General features: G+C 29.0%; 1 protein-coding gene across 1 annotated transcript in view; it reads left to right on the top strand.

Annotated features, from left to right (window-relative positions):
• Positions 1 to 7,434: 7,434 nt before the first annotated feature.
• The window catches only part of LOC143197138 (protein eva-1 homolog C), an 82,268-nt gene continuing 67,475 nt past the window's right edge, over positions 7,435 to 22,227 (top strand). The window contains exon 1 of the mRNA XM_076405343.1: positions 7,435 to 7,609. Within this exon, the coding sequence (XP_076261458.1) occupies positions 7,516 to 7,609 (94 nt within the window). The 5' untranslated portion in view covers positions 7,435 to 7,515. The remainder of the gene's footprint in view (positions 7,610 to 22,227) is intronic.

Genomic DNA, 22,227 nt, shown 5'->3' with positions numbered 1-22,227 from the left:
GTTCTGTTATACTTGCATCAATACACACAAGCAAGGTGAGTGCGGTATACATTTGTTTCACAAAAAAAATTAAGTTAAACTACTTAAGCTAAATTTAAGAGTAACATATAATCTACAAATTAAAGTAAAAATAATTTAAACAATATAACGCAAAGTTTCAGTAGAGAAATATCTCAAACGATCATGTCTACACAATCCAGCTGTAAAGACCTGCATGGAAATTGGACACAAAGCAATCAAGACAAATTCGAAACATTCGCTTACCATCTAGAAAAAAACCTTCAAACCAAACGAAAATGATATTGAGTACAATTTGCCGAACTTACTACACAACACTACACAAGATCAGATGGTTTGATTCTTTTGAGTCTGTGTACTGTTCTGGTGGTATCCAAAAGCTGCAATACTTCAATATTCTCATAAGAATGGAGTCTTTCCCCATGCCCACTTGCAATTCTCTTGATATCTTGACTGACTATGGGTATCTGAAGGTCTCAATGTAGGTAATCAGCTCTATAGTATTTGGGTGCGCCCACAATACCTCTCAGGACATTGTTCTGAAAAGTTTGTATTTTATTTATGTTACTCTTTGCAGAACATCCCCATAATTGAACTCCGTAAGTCCATATAGGTTTCAGTATTTGCTTATATAAAAGCAATTTATTATGTACTGATAATTGTAATTTTCTTCCAATTAGCCAGTACATTTTCCTATATTTCAATTCCAGTTCTTTTCTATTCTTCTTTATATGTTCCTTCCAGCGAAGTTTTGCATCAAGTTTCATTCTGAGGTATTTAGCGTTGTTGCTATATGGAATTATAGTATTATTTAATATTATTGGTGCTTGTACGGTCTATTTATAGGTGAACTGCACATGTACAGATTTACTTTCATTAATTCTTATTTTCCAAGCAAGATGTCGCGATTTAATCACTGTTTCAATTGTTTGACACTAATAGTACATAAGACTTGTAGAATCTGAGATTGGAGTTTAATTTTGAGATAAAATGAAGTCAGTAGTTTATTTTTATTTTGTCTATTGTTTTAGATGTTTTCTTAGTTTCTTAGTTTTCAAAGATTCAACAATCGAATCAAAAATAACGATTGAAATAGTCGATAGTAAAAAGTAGTCAATTACCAAACAGTCGATAGTTCCCAACACTAGTTAAAACTATGATAAGGGAGCTAAAATATGGGAAATTTCAGCGAATATCAGACTTGCTGACCTTAGTTTTCCAATTTAAGTCGAAAAATAGACTCTGGAGATTCAACTCCCTGATAGAATTTTGTCCCATGTTCCAACTAAGCCAATTTGTTCGGGGTATATGAGGGTGTTAGTGTAAAAGCAATGTATTTATGTAGGGTTTTAATCCTGACCATTTTATTTTTATTTATTTACTTTTATTTTTACCGATTTTATTTTACAGCGTCAAAAGAACGGACCGTTGTGTGCTTTTAGGGGTCCCAGTTAGCATTCGTTAGATGAACAATCTCATTTCTGTTCTTAAGCCGATGTTAATCATATCTTAATATGACATCCGCAAGTAGGGGGGCTTATCATTAGGGAAATTGTAAACAGGAATATAGGAATTTATGTCTTTAGTCGAGTATATTTCAAGATATGGCGATGTAATTAACTTTTGTACAACAAAAATTTTATCAGATCTTTTAAATTGAATATGTATATATATATATATATATAACACTATTTGATCTTATGTAGTATAGTATAGTGAGCAGCACTTAATAGAAGAACAGTAGTGTAAATATATACCTTGATTTAAGTAAATATAAAGACAACGTAAGTAGGTTAATCGGCAACGACTAGCAACAAAGAAATAAATAAATTTAAAAAAATGATACAACTGCTAAGAGTGCAATATCTCTAAGAGAAAAGCAGAACAAAGCAAGAGCAAATTTAACAAGGCAATATGTACTGATTAGTGTTCAATCTTAAACCAACTCATTGTTATTGAAAAACCCTATACCTCAATCATCGATAATAAGCTATTTATATATACATATATATATATATATATATATATATATATATATATATATATATATATATATATATATGGCGAGACCTTCACATTGAGTCATAATTGGGCTAGTTGAAAAGAACAAATAAAAGTATCGATCTCGGATGAAAGAAAATAAAAGTCTCATTACTGCACAAGAAAAATAACAGAACTAGAAGAAACAACTACTCAATTTTCGTAAATTGTTCTAGTTCCAACAGGGGCAATTCTTTACAGTTTCGAACGCATTTAATTCACCCAATAGACTATTAGATATATAGTGCAGAAGCTATAAAATGTACCGCAAGTTTCAACCACACTATATATTTTTTGGTATCATTAATTCTGGTTAATTTATTTAAAAAAACAACGAAAATAATATTGTCAGCTTCCTTCAGCCACATTCACAACAAACAAAACATTTTGCCGTATCTCTTAAAAGATGAAACATTCACGCTGACTAATAATTGGATTATTCGGAGAAAACAAATAAAAAGTTCGTCCTTAAAAGGAGAAAGAACGATATATTATTATTAGTTAAAAAAAGTAATATATAAAGTTTTATCAAACAAATACAACTCTGACACACTTTCACAAAGCCTTGTTATTCATAAAACGAATATAATATTTAAATTTTATTACCCCACGATATTTCTAATTGTAATTTAATACATAACTTCATATTAAAAAAAATCCTTCTTTAAACCCCTTTCGTGAGATCATAAAATCCCTCGCAATTTACATATGGTAGTAAAAAATTTAAAAATAACAATATTAAATACACAATATTGTATTTTACGTTTAATTAGTATTTAAAATTCTAATTGGTCGTCATACTAGACTGTATTTATGCATCATGAAACACGTAACCTATTGAAATGAAAACTTTATTATTAGAATAAACAATATTTAACTTTACCTCTACTTTAAAATAGTTTTATAATTCCGGTAATTGGGTGATAAAAACGCTCGAACCCTTCAAAACTAATCATAAAAATACTAAAACTCAACGCATTTGCATATAGGGGAGGAGGTATTACCAGTTGAGGGAAGAAAAATAATTAAGTTAAAATCCTTGTGAATGTTATATTTTATGATGTCCGTAAAAACTTTTACACTAACTTACTTTAAACATTTTAAGTCTTTAAGGGCTATACAAAATATACCTCTAATGGTATCAGTATTAAAAATATAGCTCAGTATTCTATTTTATTAAATAATCCTTGTTCAAATTTAAATCAAATTAATTTTTCTGGCACATAATGCAAGGCATATCCGGCAAGGAAAATGATCCCGGTCACGCCAGTAACCAGGCTGGGTAAGACCGGATGTCTTCTGGGATGATCTCCACAACGATTACTGATCACTAGCAGTCCTAGCATGTTCAAGCAGAAATTCACCCAAGGTATCATTTTGTTTATATGTCTCAGTTGGGATAAAAGATTACTCAACTGAATTTGATCTCGTGGAGTCCTGGAGTAATGCCATTTCTTCATCGCTTTTATTTTTTCTGATGTCTAAAGTGCTGAGTGCTGAATATACTTGATCATACTTGATCATGAATATACATCTGATCTTGTGTAGTGTTGTGTAGTGAGGTGCATATATTAAAAAATTCAGCAGTGACATGTATAAACATTAATTCACCAGAGACTGAGATAGGGCCGACGGGTCCTCCTATTTATATACCTAGATTTAAGTTATCATAAAGACAAATTGTAGGTTAGTCGAAAACGACTAGTAACTATTAAATTAGTTAAATAATAAAAACAAATTATGTTAATGTTCTACGAAAAAATTAAAAATATTTTATACGCGTTAAAAATATCTATTCTAATATTCATCTAATATATGGATATTATTTCTTCCATTGTGTAGTTTTTTTTTCCTTCAAGTTGAAATAGTTGTCGGTTGGACTCCTATTATTCCTTTTTGTGGCAACGAGACTCCTATTTTCTTTCCTTAAGATCGATCTTTTTATTTGTTCTTTTCGACTAACTCAATTATTGCTCAGTATGAAGGTCTCACCTTTCCAGGCGATCCGGCAAAACCCCTCGTTAAGGTTGAATATAGCCGAAGCCAAGACATTTGCTTTTTATATTTCTCCTCGAACGAACTATGAACAATTTTCATCGTTATTAAATTATTTCAATTCCTCGCAAAAGAAAATTGGAATCAACATTTTCATTTTCTGCACCTCCATATACAAAACATGTTTAACATTTTCCCGATATAAGTTTATTTAAAAAGATTGCCTCGCGCACATAAATTAAACCAGAAGAAAATTGAATTTTACATATCAAATCATCCACCGGCTTATTTATTCATCAAATCGTTCTTCGGATACTATAAGGGTTCTGAAAAAAAAATTTGAACAGATTAATTAATGATTAATGAAAATAATAACTCGAATTTAATTTTAGAAAAACTATAGGGTGTAAAAATAGTTTTGAGCGTTTTTTTTTTGTTATTTAGAGCTTGATTCAAGTTATGCATTTTATTTAAAGCATTATCCAATGTTACAACTTGACTGTAATACTCATAAACTGGGTGTAGTAGTCAGATGGGGCCAATGTCTGGAGAATACGACGAATATACCAAAAACATTGTTTTCAATATATCGAAACCACTCCCATCGTGAGTCAAAAAAAAACAGACAATGCACGTCGAATATAACGCGAATTCAAGTTTGTAAACGTGCAAAACTCGTTTTAAATACGGATCAGATTCATCCCTCTATCAAGAGATTTTATCCCGGTTAAAAAAAGATAAAATGTTACCTGATGCATCGGAACATGTAAGAAAATCAGCCTATTAAATTCGATTTGAGTTGATACTGATGGGCCATGTTGCCTAATGTCTGTAAAATTCTTTAAAATATTATAAATCCGATACAATGCGGCAACATTGCGACGTGTTGACGTCATACATTTTTATCACCTCCATTAATATATGATTATTCTTTCGACATAATGGTTCAAATCAGTCATTATTTGACATTTGACATTTTTTTAGCATAGGGAAAAATTTTTCCAAAGATATGTTATCATCGGACGATTTTTATTGAATTTTATCGATTTTTTTCGTCCTATAAGCTATCTTTATTACTTGCAAACGGTACAAACGATAGAAGAGTATAATCTATGAATGAGACTTGCTCTGTTAAAAACCCGATTGGAAGAAAGGAAAAAATGTGTATTGAAGGTTATGTTGTGAACCAATGTTCATTCTCTTGATATATGAGTTTTCTTTGTTAACTCAGAATAGTGCTACTTTTCAGTTCGGAAATAAGCTATTAGCTAAAATACATTGTTTAATATCTTATCTCTAATTCTGTTAATAATTAAATATGTTGATAAAAACATGCATGTCTATATATAATTTTACAGACAATTTGCAAATCCTATTATAGTTTATTTATTTCCATTGATTTGAAAACTATAGTGAAAGATCTGATTTTGTTAAACATTTTGATGATATGAAAAATGTAGTATATCTTTGTATCTTTTGTTAAATTAGAGAGATAAGCCAATTTTGCACTTTTTCTATCCATATACCCAGGAAATATTACAATTTTTGGCCATTTTCAGATATTTATCTCTAATTCTGTTAATAATTGAGATATATTGATAAAAGCATGCGTGTCTACATATAATTTTACAGACAATTTGCAAATGCTATTATAGTTTATTTATTTCCATTGATTTGAAAACTATAGTGAAAGATCTGATTTTGTTAAACATTTTGATGATATGAAAAATGTAGTATATCTTTGTATCTTTTGTTAAATTAGAGAGATAAGCCAATTTTGCACTTTTTCTATACATATACCCAGGAAATATTACAATTTTTGGCCATTTTCAGATATTTATCTCTAATTCTGTTAATAATTGAGATATATTGATAAAAGCATGCGTGTCTACATATAATTTTACAGACAATTTGCAAATCCTATTATAGTTTATTTATTTCCATTGATTTGAAAACTATAGTGAAAGATCTGATTTTGTTAAACATTTTGATGATATGAAAAATGTAGTATATCTTTGTATCTTTTGTTAAATTAGAGAGATAAGCCAATTTTGCACTTTTTCTATACATATACCCAGGAAATATTACAATTTTTGGCCATTTTCAGATATTTATCTCTAATTCTGTTAATAATTGAGATATATAGATAAAAGCATGCGTGTCTACATATAATTTTACAGACAATTTGCAAATCCTATTATAGTTTATTTATTTCCATTGATTTGAAAACTATAGTGAAAGATCTGATTTTGTTAAACATTTTGATGATATGAAAAATGTAGTATATCTTTGTATCTTTTGTTAAATTAGAGAGATAAGCCAATTTTGCACTTTTTCTATACATATACCCAGGAAATATTACAATTTTTGGCCATTTTCAGATATTTATCTCTAATTCTGTTAATAATTGAGATATATTGATAAAAGCATGCGTGTCTACATATAATTTTACAGACAATTTGCAAATCCTATTATAGTTTATTATAAACTACAGTGAAAGATCTGATTTTGTTAAACATTTTGATGATATGAAAAATTTAGTATCATTTGTATCTTTTGTTAAATTAGAGAGATAAGTCAATTTTGCACTTTTTCTATTCATATACCCAGGAAATATTACAATTTTAGGCCATTTTCAGATATTTATCTCTAATTCTGTTAATAATTGAGATATATTGATAAAAGCATGCCTGTTTACATATAATTTTACAGACAATTTGCAAATCCTATTATAGTTTATTTATATCCATTGATTTTAAAATTATAGTGAAAGATCTGATTTTGGTAAATATTTAGATGATATGAAAATAGATAAAAATAAATAATATATAAATATATAATTCTTCTTAGATATTCATGATGTGATATTATGAATTAATTATTTTTTCGTTATTAACCTCAATCAAAATAGTATACTGATAAAAACTTTCATATTTATCTCTAATTATGTTAATAATTGAGATATATTGATGAGAACATGGTTGTTAAATTTACGTTGCTTAAATGTTAGTGCCATATTACGGTTGTTATTAATTAAATCATTAATTAATAACAAACTATTTAGAAAAAATGTTGTACTACTTTTTTGTACTAATAAGATAAAATGATCTAATTTTGTTGGAGAAGAAAAAAAACCTAATATGTGATACGGAGCGAATAGGGTATCCTTAATTCAAACATACTCTATTTAGTAGTGTTGGATGAGTATAAATATGGGTAAAGTTTTGTATGAATTGTATAAGTATAGAAAAAAAGACAGAGGTCATCACCAGAGGAAAAAAGGCGGGAGTTAATTGCGCTAGGCCGTGGTGCTGGTGTGTGAGTACTCGGTTTCCATTCGAAAATTCGTCGGGAGGCTCAAACCAAGTCGGGAAAGCAAGAAGAGAGGTCGACGTCTCTCCCGTCGCCAAGCTCTGCGTGTCGCGTATTTTCTATTATGTTCAGAGTTCTCGTACATCAACTATGACATTTTCCTTGTTTTTCCTTGTGGTCAGCTGTTGTTGTTTCGGAATAGAAACCGTATCCGCACAAGATTTCCAGCGATTGGATATTTTCGGTAAACCTTTTATTATTTTAAAGCAAGTTTCTGTGTGTGTGAGTGATTTTTTCTAATCTTATCATCTTATTTTTTCCCATTAAAAAATATCAAATATTTTCGATTTATAGTATTAAGTATAGTAACGTATCTCCTGATTTATTGTATACTAGATAATTTTAAGAATAGAGCTAGGTCAATATATCTCCATAAAAATATGATGTACTCTCGAACGAAGAACGGATTTTTCGAAGATTGAAACTCCAAAAAAAAAAGAAATCCCTTTTATACGACGTTACCTTTATATTATTTCATTTTTTTTGTTTTCTCCTGTACAAGGCTTAAACAAATAAAACGTAATATTTGGCATTTGTGTTGCCTTCTTTCTCTAAGGTGGTGAAAAAAAAGGAAAACATTTTATTTCGAACTGTAAAGCCGTTTTTAGTCTTTGATGTTGACTACTTAAGATTTACAGCTAGTCCCAATGGGTAAGTTTTATTTTGCCTGCCATGATAAATAGTGACAAAAAGGTGAATTGTGGTTTTGTTTGTTGGGATTTAGTTACTTTTAGAAAAGATAGACGACGAAAACTGTACGCCATATCGACGTCTATAAAATAACTAATTAGTTAAAAGTATTATTTCGATTTGATTAGGAATAAAGATAAAACCGGCGACGATTTTGTTACAGATTTAAGTAAAACGCCATTAAATTTATGCGAGTTAACAACAGTTTTAATTCATTTATTTTTATTAAGATCTCTTGATTGTTAGAAGTGCACTCATTCAGAGAAAGGTTGTAACGAGCTCTTAATCGATAAAATTATTGAAATTGCCCTTAAAATGGCCGAGCAGGAGTAGGGTAAATTAGCTTTAATGGGGTGTATCTTTTTTATTTTATGTATTATAATAGCAAAAGGGAAATTATAACGGTTACCGCTGTATTCATTGATTTTCGTTTCGAATTTGGAGGACAATTTTCCTCAATAACTCTTCTTTACATTCTGTGGTTTAATATATAATTTGTTATTTTTCTTTTCTCCAATCCAATGATGTTCTATGAAGTACATTGTCATTTGTTCACATTTATCAACATATAAAAGATTAAAAATATACAAAAATTTCTTTTCTTGTTCAGTTACAGAAAAACACGAACAAAACCCACCATATAGTTGTGGAAATTTCTTCTATTCTAAGACAAAATGCTTGTGTTAGTTAATTTGATAATTTAAAACAGGAACAAGAACCTTTTACTTCTATATATTAATCGGCATAGCGAAAAATTTGCCACCCTTTTTGAGGAAAAATGACGCACCTGGAGGCGTGAAATTTGGCACGGTTAAAGCTTATATCGAGGAAGAATTTTTAGTCCTAAAATAGCTGTGCAATATACAAATAAATACATTCCAATAAAACGAAATATGCCCAAATCAAGCAACTAGGAATAGCCGTCAGATCGGTGACACAAAATATATAAACAAACATTTAGGCTCCGGTCGACATGTTGCCAGCTCCATCTTTTTTATAGTAGATTATTTGTCGTTTCTGTTGTACGTAAATCAACTACGGGTTCGTAATTTTTAAAATCAAAATCTGGCAACGTTGTACCGCAAAATACTGACCGACAATTTTTAATCGTACAACAAATCCCTAAATTTTATAGTCAAAAAGATAACAAAATTTAAAGTGAGTGTGTTAAAACATTATTAAACAAAGCTATTTAATTTTTAACAGTGGTATTTAAGATTTTGTTGTCTTTGAACGTAATTCAAAAGGTTATTAAGATTTTTTTGTTAATTATAGTGGTATTAACCTTTAATTCATTTCAGGTTACTTTAGTAAATGCATTTTTTAACAAAGCACTAACCGAATATTGCAGGTGTGAAAGAAACATGATTAAATTAATAAGTTTTGGTCTAATTTTGACCGCAGCGTAATCACTAGTGATGAATAGGTCTTGGAAACTAGATGAACATCAACAATTATCCACGGATGATCAATCTGAATGATGATGATCGAAAATCTAAAAAAAATTGTGTGAAAATTACAAACAATAAATTACAACTCTTGTCGTACTCATCAGACTTGGTTCCCTCCAATAAAAACTTGTTTTTATTATTGTTTTAAGCATTTTTATCGTGTTCTTTTAAAGACCATTCACAAATTGCGAGAAAAAAATATGAATTATTAGCTACAACAGAGCTACGTATAAATAGAATGAGATATTTTGTTTGCTATCTTACAAATAGATTCTCTCCAGTTTCTGATGGGATTTACAACCGGTCCCCGTGGATAATTTTTAATTAAAGAAAGTAGAGTCCACGCTGCTCATAATAAAAAGTGGTTAGTCAGCATTAAAAAGGAATGATTCCTTTCTTTGATACACTAAATATTTCCTAAGAAAATTCAATAGAAATATTTGGAAGCAGACGGGAAGAAAAGGCGAGTACGAATACTGAATTAGGTGGCTGGATATTTTAATAAAAGCCCCAAAATGTCTTAGAAAATTTAATAAATAAGCCAGGCTCTATATTAAAAAATATATATTTTACCGAACAAATCGCCGTACTTGTTGTAAAACTTTCAAACAGGGTAAAATTGCATCAAATTTTATTTTAGGTCTAGCAACCGTAGTATCTTTCTTTGCAATTTTTATTTTGCAGGCATAAAACATCAGAATATTAATCAACTCATAACGTTTTTATTTATATAGAACTCAATAAAATCGTGAGTAATTAACACCGTTAACACATCAAATTAAATGATAATATATCATTGATTTCATAGTTTATCTTTCAAGGTTTTCGGGCATTTAAAAAAAGGGAATCATTTTATTTTCAACTTTAAAGCATTTTTAGCCTTTGATGTTGGCGTCTCAGAATTTATTGCCGGTTTCTTTGGATATGTTTTATATTTCAAGAAGTGATGCACGCTGACAGGAAGGTAATTTGTGGCTTAGTTTAATTAAACAAGGTAAATAATTTGAAATTCTTCGGTAAAGTCGCTTTTATTTGGTGGATTTGAATCCGTTTATTCAGAACATTGTCGGGTAACGATTATTTTTGTTTAGTTAATATGAATATTTATGTATAATGATAAATAATAATCATTTAGTGAGGTTAGGTAAAGCCAAACTAATGTAGAATTGGGGAAAATTAGGAAAGATACGAGGTCAATTCAGTGCTAATATCAAATTTGGAGCTTAATTGAAAATATAAACCTATAACTCAGGAAAAATTTGAATTTTTGGCCATTTTCACACTTTTCTTTATAACTCTTATATAAATGAAGATATGTTATTAAACGCATATGGGTTTATGTACAATATGATGCTGGATGTGATGGTGAACTTGATTTTGTGTAATATGAAGTATTTCAAAAGATACGAATGTAATGATTTTTTGGCTGAAAATTTAAAAAATCATACTTTCTCTGATATCTCAAAATCAGTTAGCTATATACAGAAACTGATGATTATATCGTTTTTTGGCCGCAATATTGACTTACTATGAGAGTTTCACATAAATTTGAGACCAACATTTTTTTTGCACTTTTTCTGTATATATACTCCGAAAAAATTGGGATTTTTGCCCATTTTCAGACTTTTCTTTATAACTCTTATATAAATGAAGATATGCTATTGAAAATGTCAAGGTTTATGTATAATATGATACTGGATGTGATGGTGAACTTGGTATTGCATAATTTGAAGTATTTCAGAAGATACGGATGTAATGATTTTTTGGCTGAAAATTAAAAAAATCATACTTTCTATGATATCTCAAAATCAGTTAGCTATATACAGAAACTGATGATTATATCGTTGTTTTGGCCGTAATATTGACTTACTATAAGAGTTTCACATAAATTTGAGACAAACTTTTTTTTTGCACTTTTTCCGTATATATACTCAGAAAAAATGGGGATTTTTGCCCATTTTTAGACTTTTCTTTATAACTCTTATATAAATAAAGATATGCTATTGAAAATATCAAGGTTTATGTAAAATATGGTGCTGGATGTGATGGTGAACTTGGTATTGCATAATTTGAAGTATTTCCAAAGATACGGATGTAATGATTTTTTGGATGAAAATTTAAAAAATCATACTTTCTCTGATATCTCAAAATCAGTTAACTATATACAGAAACTGATGATTTTATCGTGTTTTTGACCGTAATATTGACTTACTATGAGAGTTTCACATAAATGTGACTTTTTCCATATATATATACTCAGGAAAAATTGGGATTTTTGCCTATTTTCACACTTTGCTTTTTAACTCTTATAGAAATGAAGATATGCTATTGAAAATATAATATATAAAATATACAATATATACATCACGAAAAATTTGCTAAATTTATTACTTTATACTTATTTCTATTATTTTAGAAGTTATAGGGTCTGATTTTGTTAAATATTTAGGTGATTGATGCAGACAATAGTGCTGAAAAAGCACTCCAGAATTTTGCTAAATATGACTTTGGTACCTAGGTAGAAAGACAAACATTTTTTTGGGTATGTGGGTTTTTAGACTTTTATCTCTAATATTAATTAGATATATTTTTATATATGTATAGAAATTACATATTTCATAGATCTATTGCAGCCTATTGTCGTAATATAATTACTTACTTTAGATTATGATGAAATATTGATATTTATGTTAGTGTCAGTGATTGTCTTAGCTAGTTTAATATTAACATTCACAAGAAATAACCGATCAGTTTGACGGAATAGGAATATAGAGGAGAACAAAATTAAATATAGATCCGATGCTTGATTTATTTAATACCCTCCAGTTTGATGTTATATGAGAATACGTGTGTTCGGGTAATGCTATTATCTTGACAGTTCCACACATTAAAAATCTATACTGTTCAAATATAGCGAGAGCAAATAGCGGATAGTAAAATCAATACGCGCTATCTATAAAGGACAATAAATGATGTTCCGAAATTATCGTTCTAAATCTTTAATGGACAGTTGATATGAAATAGAAAAATACTATTAAGTACATCTGATGGAGCATTAATCATTCTGTCGATTACGTTTTCTCCTGGCCCTTTTAACCGATACTTCGCTTTGCTGAATGAATTAGGTAGAATATAAGGTGATTCATTATTCAAGATTCCTGACTAGGAATAAAAAGTATAACGACGATGTATTTCTCAATTTTCGTTCTGAAGGTGGAACGAGAACTACGACCAAAGATCTTGGCGCGCAGGAGGTATGGCTTATTTTAATCCGTATTTTAAATTAATTGGTACTTCTTACAGGCGAAACTATAACGTTTCATAGTGACATATAAATTTATTTTATATCCCTTTTTCTTCTTTTAATATTTCACGCCGGTTTTCTTAATTCGCCTAATAAAAATGAACATTTTTCTTCTAGTTTTTTTTTATGTCGGTTGCTCCCGCTTCTTGTTCGCTATATTTCCTAAAACAGACACATTTATTGCTAAATACAAAGTAACTAATTTAATAATAAAATAACTTACTTACGATTAGTAGAAAGCCTTAGACGTAAAAAGACGTAAAAGACTAATATAATTAATTGTATGGTAATAAAAATTATTGCATTTCCATTATTTACATTATCTCTAATTTATGATAAGAATGTTGATTTCTGATAATTTCTTATCAGTTTCTTTGCATATGTTTTATACTTCAAGAAGTGATGCATGCTGATAGAAAGGTAATTTGTGGTTTAGTTTAATTAAACAAGGTATATAATTATAAATTCTTCAGTAAAATCGCTTTTATTTGATGGATTTGAATCGGTTTATTCAGAAAATTATTGAATAACGATTATTTTTGTTTAGTTAATATGAATATTTAAATGTAATATTCAATAGTTTAGTGAGGGAAGCTGAAGTCAAGCTAATATAAAATTGGGTTTTAAAAATGATTGTTTTTTATCTACAATTTTATTATTAATTGAGATATGTTGTTGAAAATATACATGCCTACACGAAATTACAATGAAAATTTATTTCACCTATTATATTTTACTTATTTCCATTAGTTTAAAATTTCTAGGCAAAAATTTGATTTCGTTACAAAAATCAACGACCTGTAAAATGTAGTATATCCTCTTAAATGTTTGTGATATTTCAAGATTAATGTTGATCTCTTTATTAACATGTCAAAACAGTGCTAATATCAAATATGGAGCTTAGTTGGAAAGATAAACCATTTTTGCACTTTTTCCATATATATACTCAGGAAAAATTGCGATTTTCAGTCATTTTCAGACTTTTCTTTATAACTCTTTTATGAACAAAGATATGTTATTGAAAATATAAGGGTTTACGTAAATTTCGATACTGGATCTAATGGTTAAATTGGTTTTGTAATATTTCTAATATATTAAAAGATATGGACGTAATTATTTTTTAGCTGATAAATTCACAAATCATATTTCTTTTAATAACTCGAAAACAGTTAAGTAAATATAGAAACTGATGATATTATCGTTTTTTTCACCACACTATTGAGGTACTATGAAAGTTTTACGTAATTATGAGATCTAATTTTTTTTTGCACTTTTTCCATATATATACTCAGGAAAAATTGCGATTTTCAGTCATTTTCAGACTTTTCTTTATAACTCTTCTATGAACAAAGATATGTTATTGAAAATATCAGGCTTTACGTAAATTTTGATGCTGGATCTGATGGTTAAATTGGTTTTGTAACATTTCCAATATATTAAAAGATATGGACGTAATTAATTTTTAGCTGATAAATTCACAAATCATATTTCTTTTAATAACTCGAAAACAGTTAAGTAAATATAGAAACTGATGATATTATCGTTTTTTTCACCACAATATTGAGGTACTATGACAGTATTACGTAATTCTGAGATCTAATTTTTTTTGCACTTTTTCCATATATATACTCAGGAAAAATTGCGATTTTCAGTCATTTTCAGACTTTTCTTTATAACTCTTCTATGAACAAAGATATGTTATTGAAAATATCAGGGTTTACGTAAATTTTGATGCTGGATCTGATGGTTAAATTGGTTTTGTAATATTTCCAGTATATTAAAAGATATGGACGTAATTAATTTTTAGCTGAAAAATTCACAAATCATATTTCTTTTAATAACTCGAAAACAGTTAAGTAAATATAGAAACTGATGATATTATCGCTTTTTTGACCACAATATTGAGGTATTATGAGAGTTTTACGTAATTCTGAGATCTAATTTTTTTTGCACTTTTTCCATATATCAGGAAAAATTTCGACTTTTGGCCATTTTCGATCTTTTCTTTATAACTGTTATATAAATGAGGATATGATATTGAAAATATCAGCGTTTATGTAAAATTGGACGCTCAGTGTGATGGTGGACTTGGCTTTGCATAATCTGAAGTATTTCAAAAGAGATGGATGTAATGATTTTTTAGTCGAAAATATTAAAAATCATATTTCTTCTGGTATCCTAAAAATAGTTAACTATATATAGAAACTGATGGTTTTATCACTTTTTCCCTATACTTACTTAGACTTATTATAAGAGTCATATAAATCTGAGACCTAAATTTTTTGCATTTTTTCCATACATATACTTAGGAAAAATTGCGAATTTTGACTATTTTTAGACTTTTCTTTATAACTCTAATATAAATAAAGATATATAGAACATATCGATGTTTATGTAAAATTTGATGCTGAGTATGGTGGTGAACTTGGTTTCGTATAACCTGAAGTATTTCAAAAGATATAGATGTAATGATTGCAACTGCAATTGCAACGAGTAAAAAATTACGATTTTTGACCATTTTCAGTTATTTATCTCTAATTTTCCAACTGGTTGAGATATATTGATGAAAACATGCCTATCTATTACCTTTTTTACATTTAACCTTATCGCATTTTACTTAACTCCATTAGTTTAGAATTTGTAGTTGAGACTACTAGGATTTGGTTAGAGAGATCAGTAAATTGAAAACTTTATTACACCATTTCAGATATTACTGATATAATATGAATGAATCTCTAATTAACATCACCAAAAATAAAGCTAATTAGAAATATAGAACTTAAATTGAGAGATAAATCCGTTTGAAACTTTATTCCTTATATATACTCGGAAAAAATGACACTTTATGTGGATTTTCATATATTTATTTCTAATTTTATTAATAATTGAGGTATTTTAATGAAGATATACTTGCTTATATATAATTTCATGACTAATTTACTAAACTCACTATTAGATATCATTCGGAAATCTTTATTTTCATGATAAAATATTGCTAATTACCAATAATCTCTGGTGATTATCTTGTTACGATCTGTTTGAATTGAATATCTTGAATAACTTTTATATATTTTCCAGGAATTTAATTAAAATTCTACTAGAGTAATATCGAAAATAGTTTTCCGTACGTTCTTCAATAAGATGTAGTTTTTTTAGTCAACAATAAAATTGATAGGTTTTGATTTTCTCTCACATTTTCTTAAATAACCATGATATCTTTCATAAAACTAGCTATACGTTGATATCCAACACGTTTTGCCAAGTAAGTCGAGTCATTTTCTTTAAATTTCTTCATAATTTAAAAAGTTGTTCGCTAAGGTATTTTATATTGCGAAGGAAAATTTCCACATACATGGAAAGAACAGACGTGCACTTTTATAAAAATAGCAAATTGTATTAATATTTAATAAGGATTATATGCACGTATATACTTTTATTTTGATAACTCGGATGACATTAAAAAAGAAATATCTGTTCGTTCAGTCTAGAACAGAAAAATCCACATCTTATTATTTATTTTACTCTAATTAAAAAAAAAATAGAACTAGTCTCCTAGGCTAACCAATAATTTACTGCTAACAATTATTACTAATGATTTGCCTTGTGTTTCTCTCTGACATGTAGAAGATTACTTCAGTAAATGATCTGCTGTACAACTAATAATCTAAATCTTATTCTGGATACCATTCTAACTTTTTTTAAAGTCTATCCTAACTTATTCTCAAAATTATTCTAGCTTATTCTAGAGATTATTAAATCTCACTCTATGTGTCTATTAATCAGTGCGTATGGCAGTTTGCGTTTGAGCCTACGCACTTCAGTGTCATCGCGCACATTTAACACACTAATAGTTTTTCAGAGTACTTCGCACTCACACTCTGAATCACACTCGTTATATGATCTATGGGGATATCGCGCTGAATCAGTTTGTTGGAGCATCGACGATGACTCGCAACACTTTATTCTGGAACCTATGGAGAATATCTATGTTAGATTTGTTAGTAGTACCCCACAGTTCAATATCATAGGTCCAAATGAGCCTAAGTATTGGTTTATACAGCAAAACCTTGTTACCTAATGATAATTTAGATTTACGCCATATATCAGCCAATACATTTGGTTTACTTTAAGCCCAAACCGTTTGCGTTTTGTCACTATATATTTTTTTCATATCAAACGTCGATGAAATGCATTCCCACATATTTAACGTTGTCTGCTTGCGGAAGTTCATGATTATTCCGTTTTACTAAGGGACAAGTTCTTCTACAATAGGTGAATGTCACATGGGTGGATTTTGTCTCATTTGCTTTGATACGCCACGTTTTCAACCACAATTCGACTTTGTTAAGATGAAGTTCGAAGATTCTTGTGGCTGATATTGGATCCTCGTGTGATGATAAGATCGCTGTATCGTCAGCATATGTTGCAACAGTAGTGTTACTTGAGGTCGGTAGGTCAGCTGTATACAATAGATATAACAATGGGCTAAGAATACTGCCCTGCGAAACACCCGAATATATTGGGTGTAGGTCAGTGTATTCGTCACCCTGTTTGATAATAAAATGTCTGTCTGTGAGGAACGATTTTAGCAGTTGAAAGTGCATATAGGGTAAAAGCTTTTTCAATTTAACATGAAGTCCAGTGTGCCACACCTTGTCAAAGGGTTGAGAAATATCGAGAAATGCAGGGGAGCAATATTTTTTATCGTTAGTTTTTGTTAATTTGGTTGATTAATCTATGTATTTGTTCTACTGTTCTGTGTTTATTACGAAAGCCAAATTGATGGTCTGCAATAATATTTCTCTCCTCTGCGATTATTTTAAGTCTCTTAATGTATAGTTTTTCGAATAGTTTAGATATCACAGGTAACAGGCTTATAGGACGATAAGAGGAGACGTCTTCTGATTTTTTCACAGGCTTAAGAATCATAATGATTTGAGCCAATTTCCAAGTGCTAGGAATGTAATTAACTCTTAGCATGGCATTAAATATGAATACTATTAATTTGATGCACTTTTCTGAGATTCTTCCAGTAATTAAGTCAAAACCAGGAGGTTTTCTAGAATTAATTTCTTTATGTATTGTTTGTTTTTCTTCTTTAACAGTAAATTTCTCAGATAAAATACTGTTTTTTAAATATTTAGAGAAAACTTCCGCTTTATCTTTATCATTCCTAATTTCAATGTGATGTGATGTTACTAAAGCTTGTTTTCGCATTATTAATATACTAGCGACCCGCCCCGGCTTCGCACGGGTGCAATGCTGATACTAAATTAAATACACTACAGAAAAAATATGAACGTTGTATATAAAAACATAGCGGCCCGCTCCGACTTTGCACGGGCATAAAATATATATGCCTATGTCACTCAATGAAAACATGATTAAAATCGATCCAGTATTTTTGGTTCATTCATTACTGCCCTTGGCCGGCACGCATTAAATTTGGAGTAAAACAATTCCTCTTCCCCTATACTTACTATGAAGATTTCCTGCTATCTTTGGAATATCTAAATTCATACAATTTTTATTACATTACACATTTTTAAACGCAAATTTTAAATTTGTAATATCTCCGAAAATATTTGCTTAATTTACATGCTGTAAGGAACCATATTGATCTATATTAATTGCACACTGTATTTAAGGTACTTAATTCGATAAGGATTAATGCCGTATTGCTTAAAATAGCTTCGTAAATAAGCCATTTTCTCACGTAAAAAGTAAACAATAAAAATGGTTTATGTGGGTTATCCCTAAAAGATAAACATATACCATCGCGGACTTTTTTGTAGACCTTTTTATGGTGTACAATACTGTAGTACATTAATTTGATCTAACTCGTAGGGTTAGGCAGCGTTTTTGGTAATTGCTAAATAAGCCTAAAAAAATAGGTTAATTTACGACATCACGTTAGAAACCTCTAAAATTAGCAATGTTGCCTTAGTATATTATGCATGTATTATACATATAAACCTTCCTCTTGAATCACTCTATCTACTGAAAAAAACCGCATCAAAATCCGTTGCGTAGTTTTAAAGATTTAAGCGCACATAGGGATATAGGGACAGAAAAGGCGACTTTGTTTTATACTATGTAGTGAAGATTAAAAATGTATTTGATATACAACAATAATTAAAATAATAAATGTCTGTATATTAAAACATATTAAAATAACTATCTCAAGAACTAACACTCACTAGCATTGGCTTTCATTTATCTACTATTTTCTATTTTGTCTCATATACATTACTACCAGTCCTTAAGCTTTTTTATTTTTTATTTATTTCTTTGCTCTTTTTAATTATTTTTCTTAACTCTGTTCACCAGGCATCAACTTAAATCAATTAAAGTGGTTATAGATACTATGTGCCTCTTTATATATTGATAGAGTTTAAATATAGGTGTTTATTAAATATTCCTTTAGTTTAGTGGAATGGTAGTACTGTGGTGGAATAACCTTAAAGAATGATCCTTGAAGATACGCTGTAAATGTAAACTACAATTTCCTTAGAGGGGTCCTAATAAATTTGGTTTATATCTTCCTGTTAATTACTCCGAATTTAGTAATTAAATGGGATTTAGTTAAAGGGGAATATATCATTTTATTTGGACGATATTTCCTTGTAATGAACGAATGAATGGCAGTCTTTCGCAGAAAAAAAAATTATCGCATTTGATGTGTTTTATTAGTTTTTCGTATTCGCCGCTTGACAAGCCGTACATCAAGTTGTCTGGAGCTTAACTTTATAACTCCCTAATTATCTTCTTTATTAGTTAAATGTCCCGTAGAGTTTTGAATCGCCCGATGATTTAAGAGCGGAATTAAAACAAAGACATTACTATTTCGGTAATTACTTACACAAATGAAATTGTTTTAGCCCCAAAAACTTTAAGCGCGATATTAAATAATGGCCTTTAAAGCTTGGAAATGTTAGTTGCTGGAACAGATATATATTATTTTTAATCACGTTGTTTGGAAAAATGCCAACGCATTGTACCCACTATATATTCATTCTGCTTTAATTGTAATTTAAATAAATTCTTTGATTTATACAATGTCCCGAAAGTTCCGAATATGTCAAGCTTATTATTTATGGATATAAAAGCTTCAACTTTTTCGATCTATTCTTTTTCGAATTAGGTGTGACACAAGAAAACAAATTGCGGTTTCCAGGGTATCGATTTAACAGTAAGTTTATATTAATACCATTTCTTCTTACAATTCTTTCTCCATCCTTATTTTATTATTCTCGTTTGGATTAAAAAAAGAACTTTTTGTTTCAAACATCTTATAATGGGTGTACAAATTTCATTAAATCATGACATATATCAACAGAGCCGTAATCGATTTCTGGGTACATTCTAATGTTTTGAGATTAAATGTTCGCTTTTTACTAATAGTTACTATTATCAATTGATATACAATGATGAAAATAAGCTTGATTTTGTATAATCCTACGACAAATTTGCTGTAATTGTTCAAATTAACTTAATTTAAATTAAGTTTACAATTTATAGTTAAAATTGCAATCTGACTACCAAAATTATCTAACTGAAAATGTTAGCATGTTATTTCAGGTATCGCAGATACAGCAAAATTAATTATCATTATTTAATCATTATTATTAATGTTTTCGTTAATAATGTCCACAAATACTGCCAAGTGCGAATTTGGAGCTAATTTGGAACCAGTAATTGAGATATATTGATGAAAACATGCCTATCTGTATAGAATTTTACGATAAATTTGCTCATATCACTCAAATATTCTTAAATATTTGAGTGATATGAAAAATGTTTAATATCTTCTTAGATGTTACAGATATCGCAATATTAATGAAATTTTCTTTATTAATAGGTCAAAATAGTGCAAATATCAAATTTGGGACTTAATTGGAAAGATAAGCCATTTTTGATTTTTTTCCATATATATACTCAGGAAAAATCGCGATTGTTGACCGTTTTTGGGCATTTATCTCTAATTCTGTTAATAATTGAGATATATTGATGAAAACATGCCTATCTGTATAGAATTTTACGACAAATCTGCTAAACCTATTATATTTGACGTATTTCTATTGGTTTAAAATGTATAGCTAAGTTTTTGATATTCTTAAATATTTGAGTGATATGAAAAATGTTTAATATCTTCTTATATGTTACAGATATCGCAATATTAATGAATTTTTCTTTATTAATAGGTCAAAATAGTGCAAATATCAAATTTGGGATTTAATTGGAAAGATAAGGCATTTTTGAATTTTTTCCATATATATACTCAGGAAAAATCGCGATTGTTGACCGTTTTTGGGTATTTATCTCTAATTCTGTTAATAAATGAGATATATTGTTGAAAACGTGCTTATCTGCATAGAATTTTACGACAAATTTGCTAAACCTATTGGATTTGACGTATTTTCATTAGTTTTGAAATTTATACATGAGTTTTTGATATTCTTAAATATTTGAGTGATATGAAAAATGGTTTATATCTTCTTAAATATTACTGATATCGCAATATTAATGAGTTTTTCTTTATTAACAGCCCAAAATAGTGTTAATATTAAATTTGGAACTTTCAATAATTTATCTCTAATTTTATTAATGTTTGACAAATATCGATGAAAACGTGCTTCTCTAGATACAATTTTAAGGCAAATTTGTTAAAGAATTTACACTGGTTTCGATATTTTTCCAATAGTTGTTGAAATAAACTGAACATAGTGACTGATGATTATGACACTTGGCAACAGAATCACATATAAATATTAGTCGACATAAGAAAATTAAATTTTTTGCTTCATTAAGACGAAATAATGACAATGTAGCTGATTATATGAATAAATAAACAAATAACGGAAACAAAATGCGGTGGTATTCTACAAATGTCTCATCCTCTGACCTTCACTTGTTAGCAGTAAGCAGCTTCTGGTAATACTTTGAATTATATATTTATAACTCTCTTTTTGCAATGATAAGTCTGACATTATGGAAAAAACGAAAAAAAAAATTAATATACTGAAATCTAGAGCATATATTCCTATTTGTTTAGTATTATCAGGGGTCTATTGATTAAATATTAGATATATGCTGCATCATCAACTAGGCAACTAATAACCAGATTTTATACGTATTATCAGTAAAAGGCTTTAAGGGATCACCGTCAGTATTAGCGATATGTATTGCCTTATTAAACAACCATAAAACATTAGCGTTATATGAATCGGTACTATTATTTAATCAAAGCTAACGGAAGGGATATTAGTAACTTTAGCCAAACACAAAAATAAACATTATATAGCGGAAATCTTACGCTCCTATTCCGATAAACTAACTTGGATAAAAAAAGCGAAA

The sequence above is a fragment of the Rhynchophorus ferrugineus genome, unplaced genomic scaffold (assembly GCF_030347505.1).
Source record: "Rhynchophorus ferrugineus isolate W39M unplaced genomic scaffold, kcgeb_rfMv2 rfM5, whole genome shotgun sequence".
NCBI lineage: Eukaryota > Metazoa > Arthropoda > Insecta > Coleoptera > Curculionidae > Rhynchophorus > Rhynchophorus ferrugineus.
Note: the sequence above shows the minus strand (reverse complement) of the source record. Positions and strands in the feature narration are given on the sequence as shown.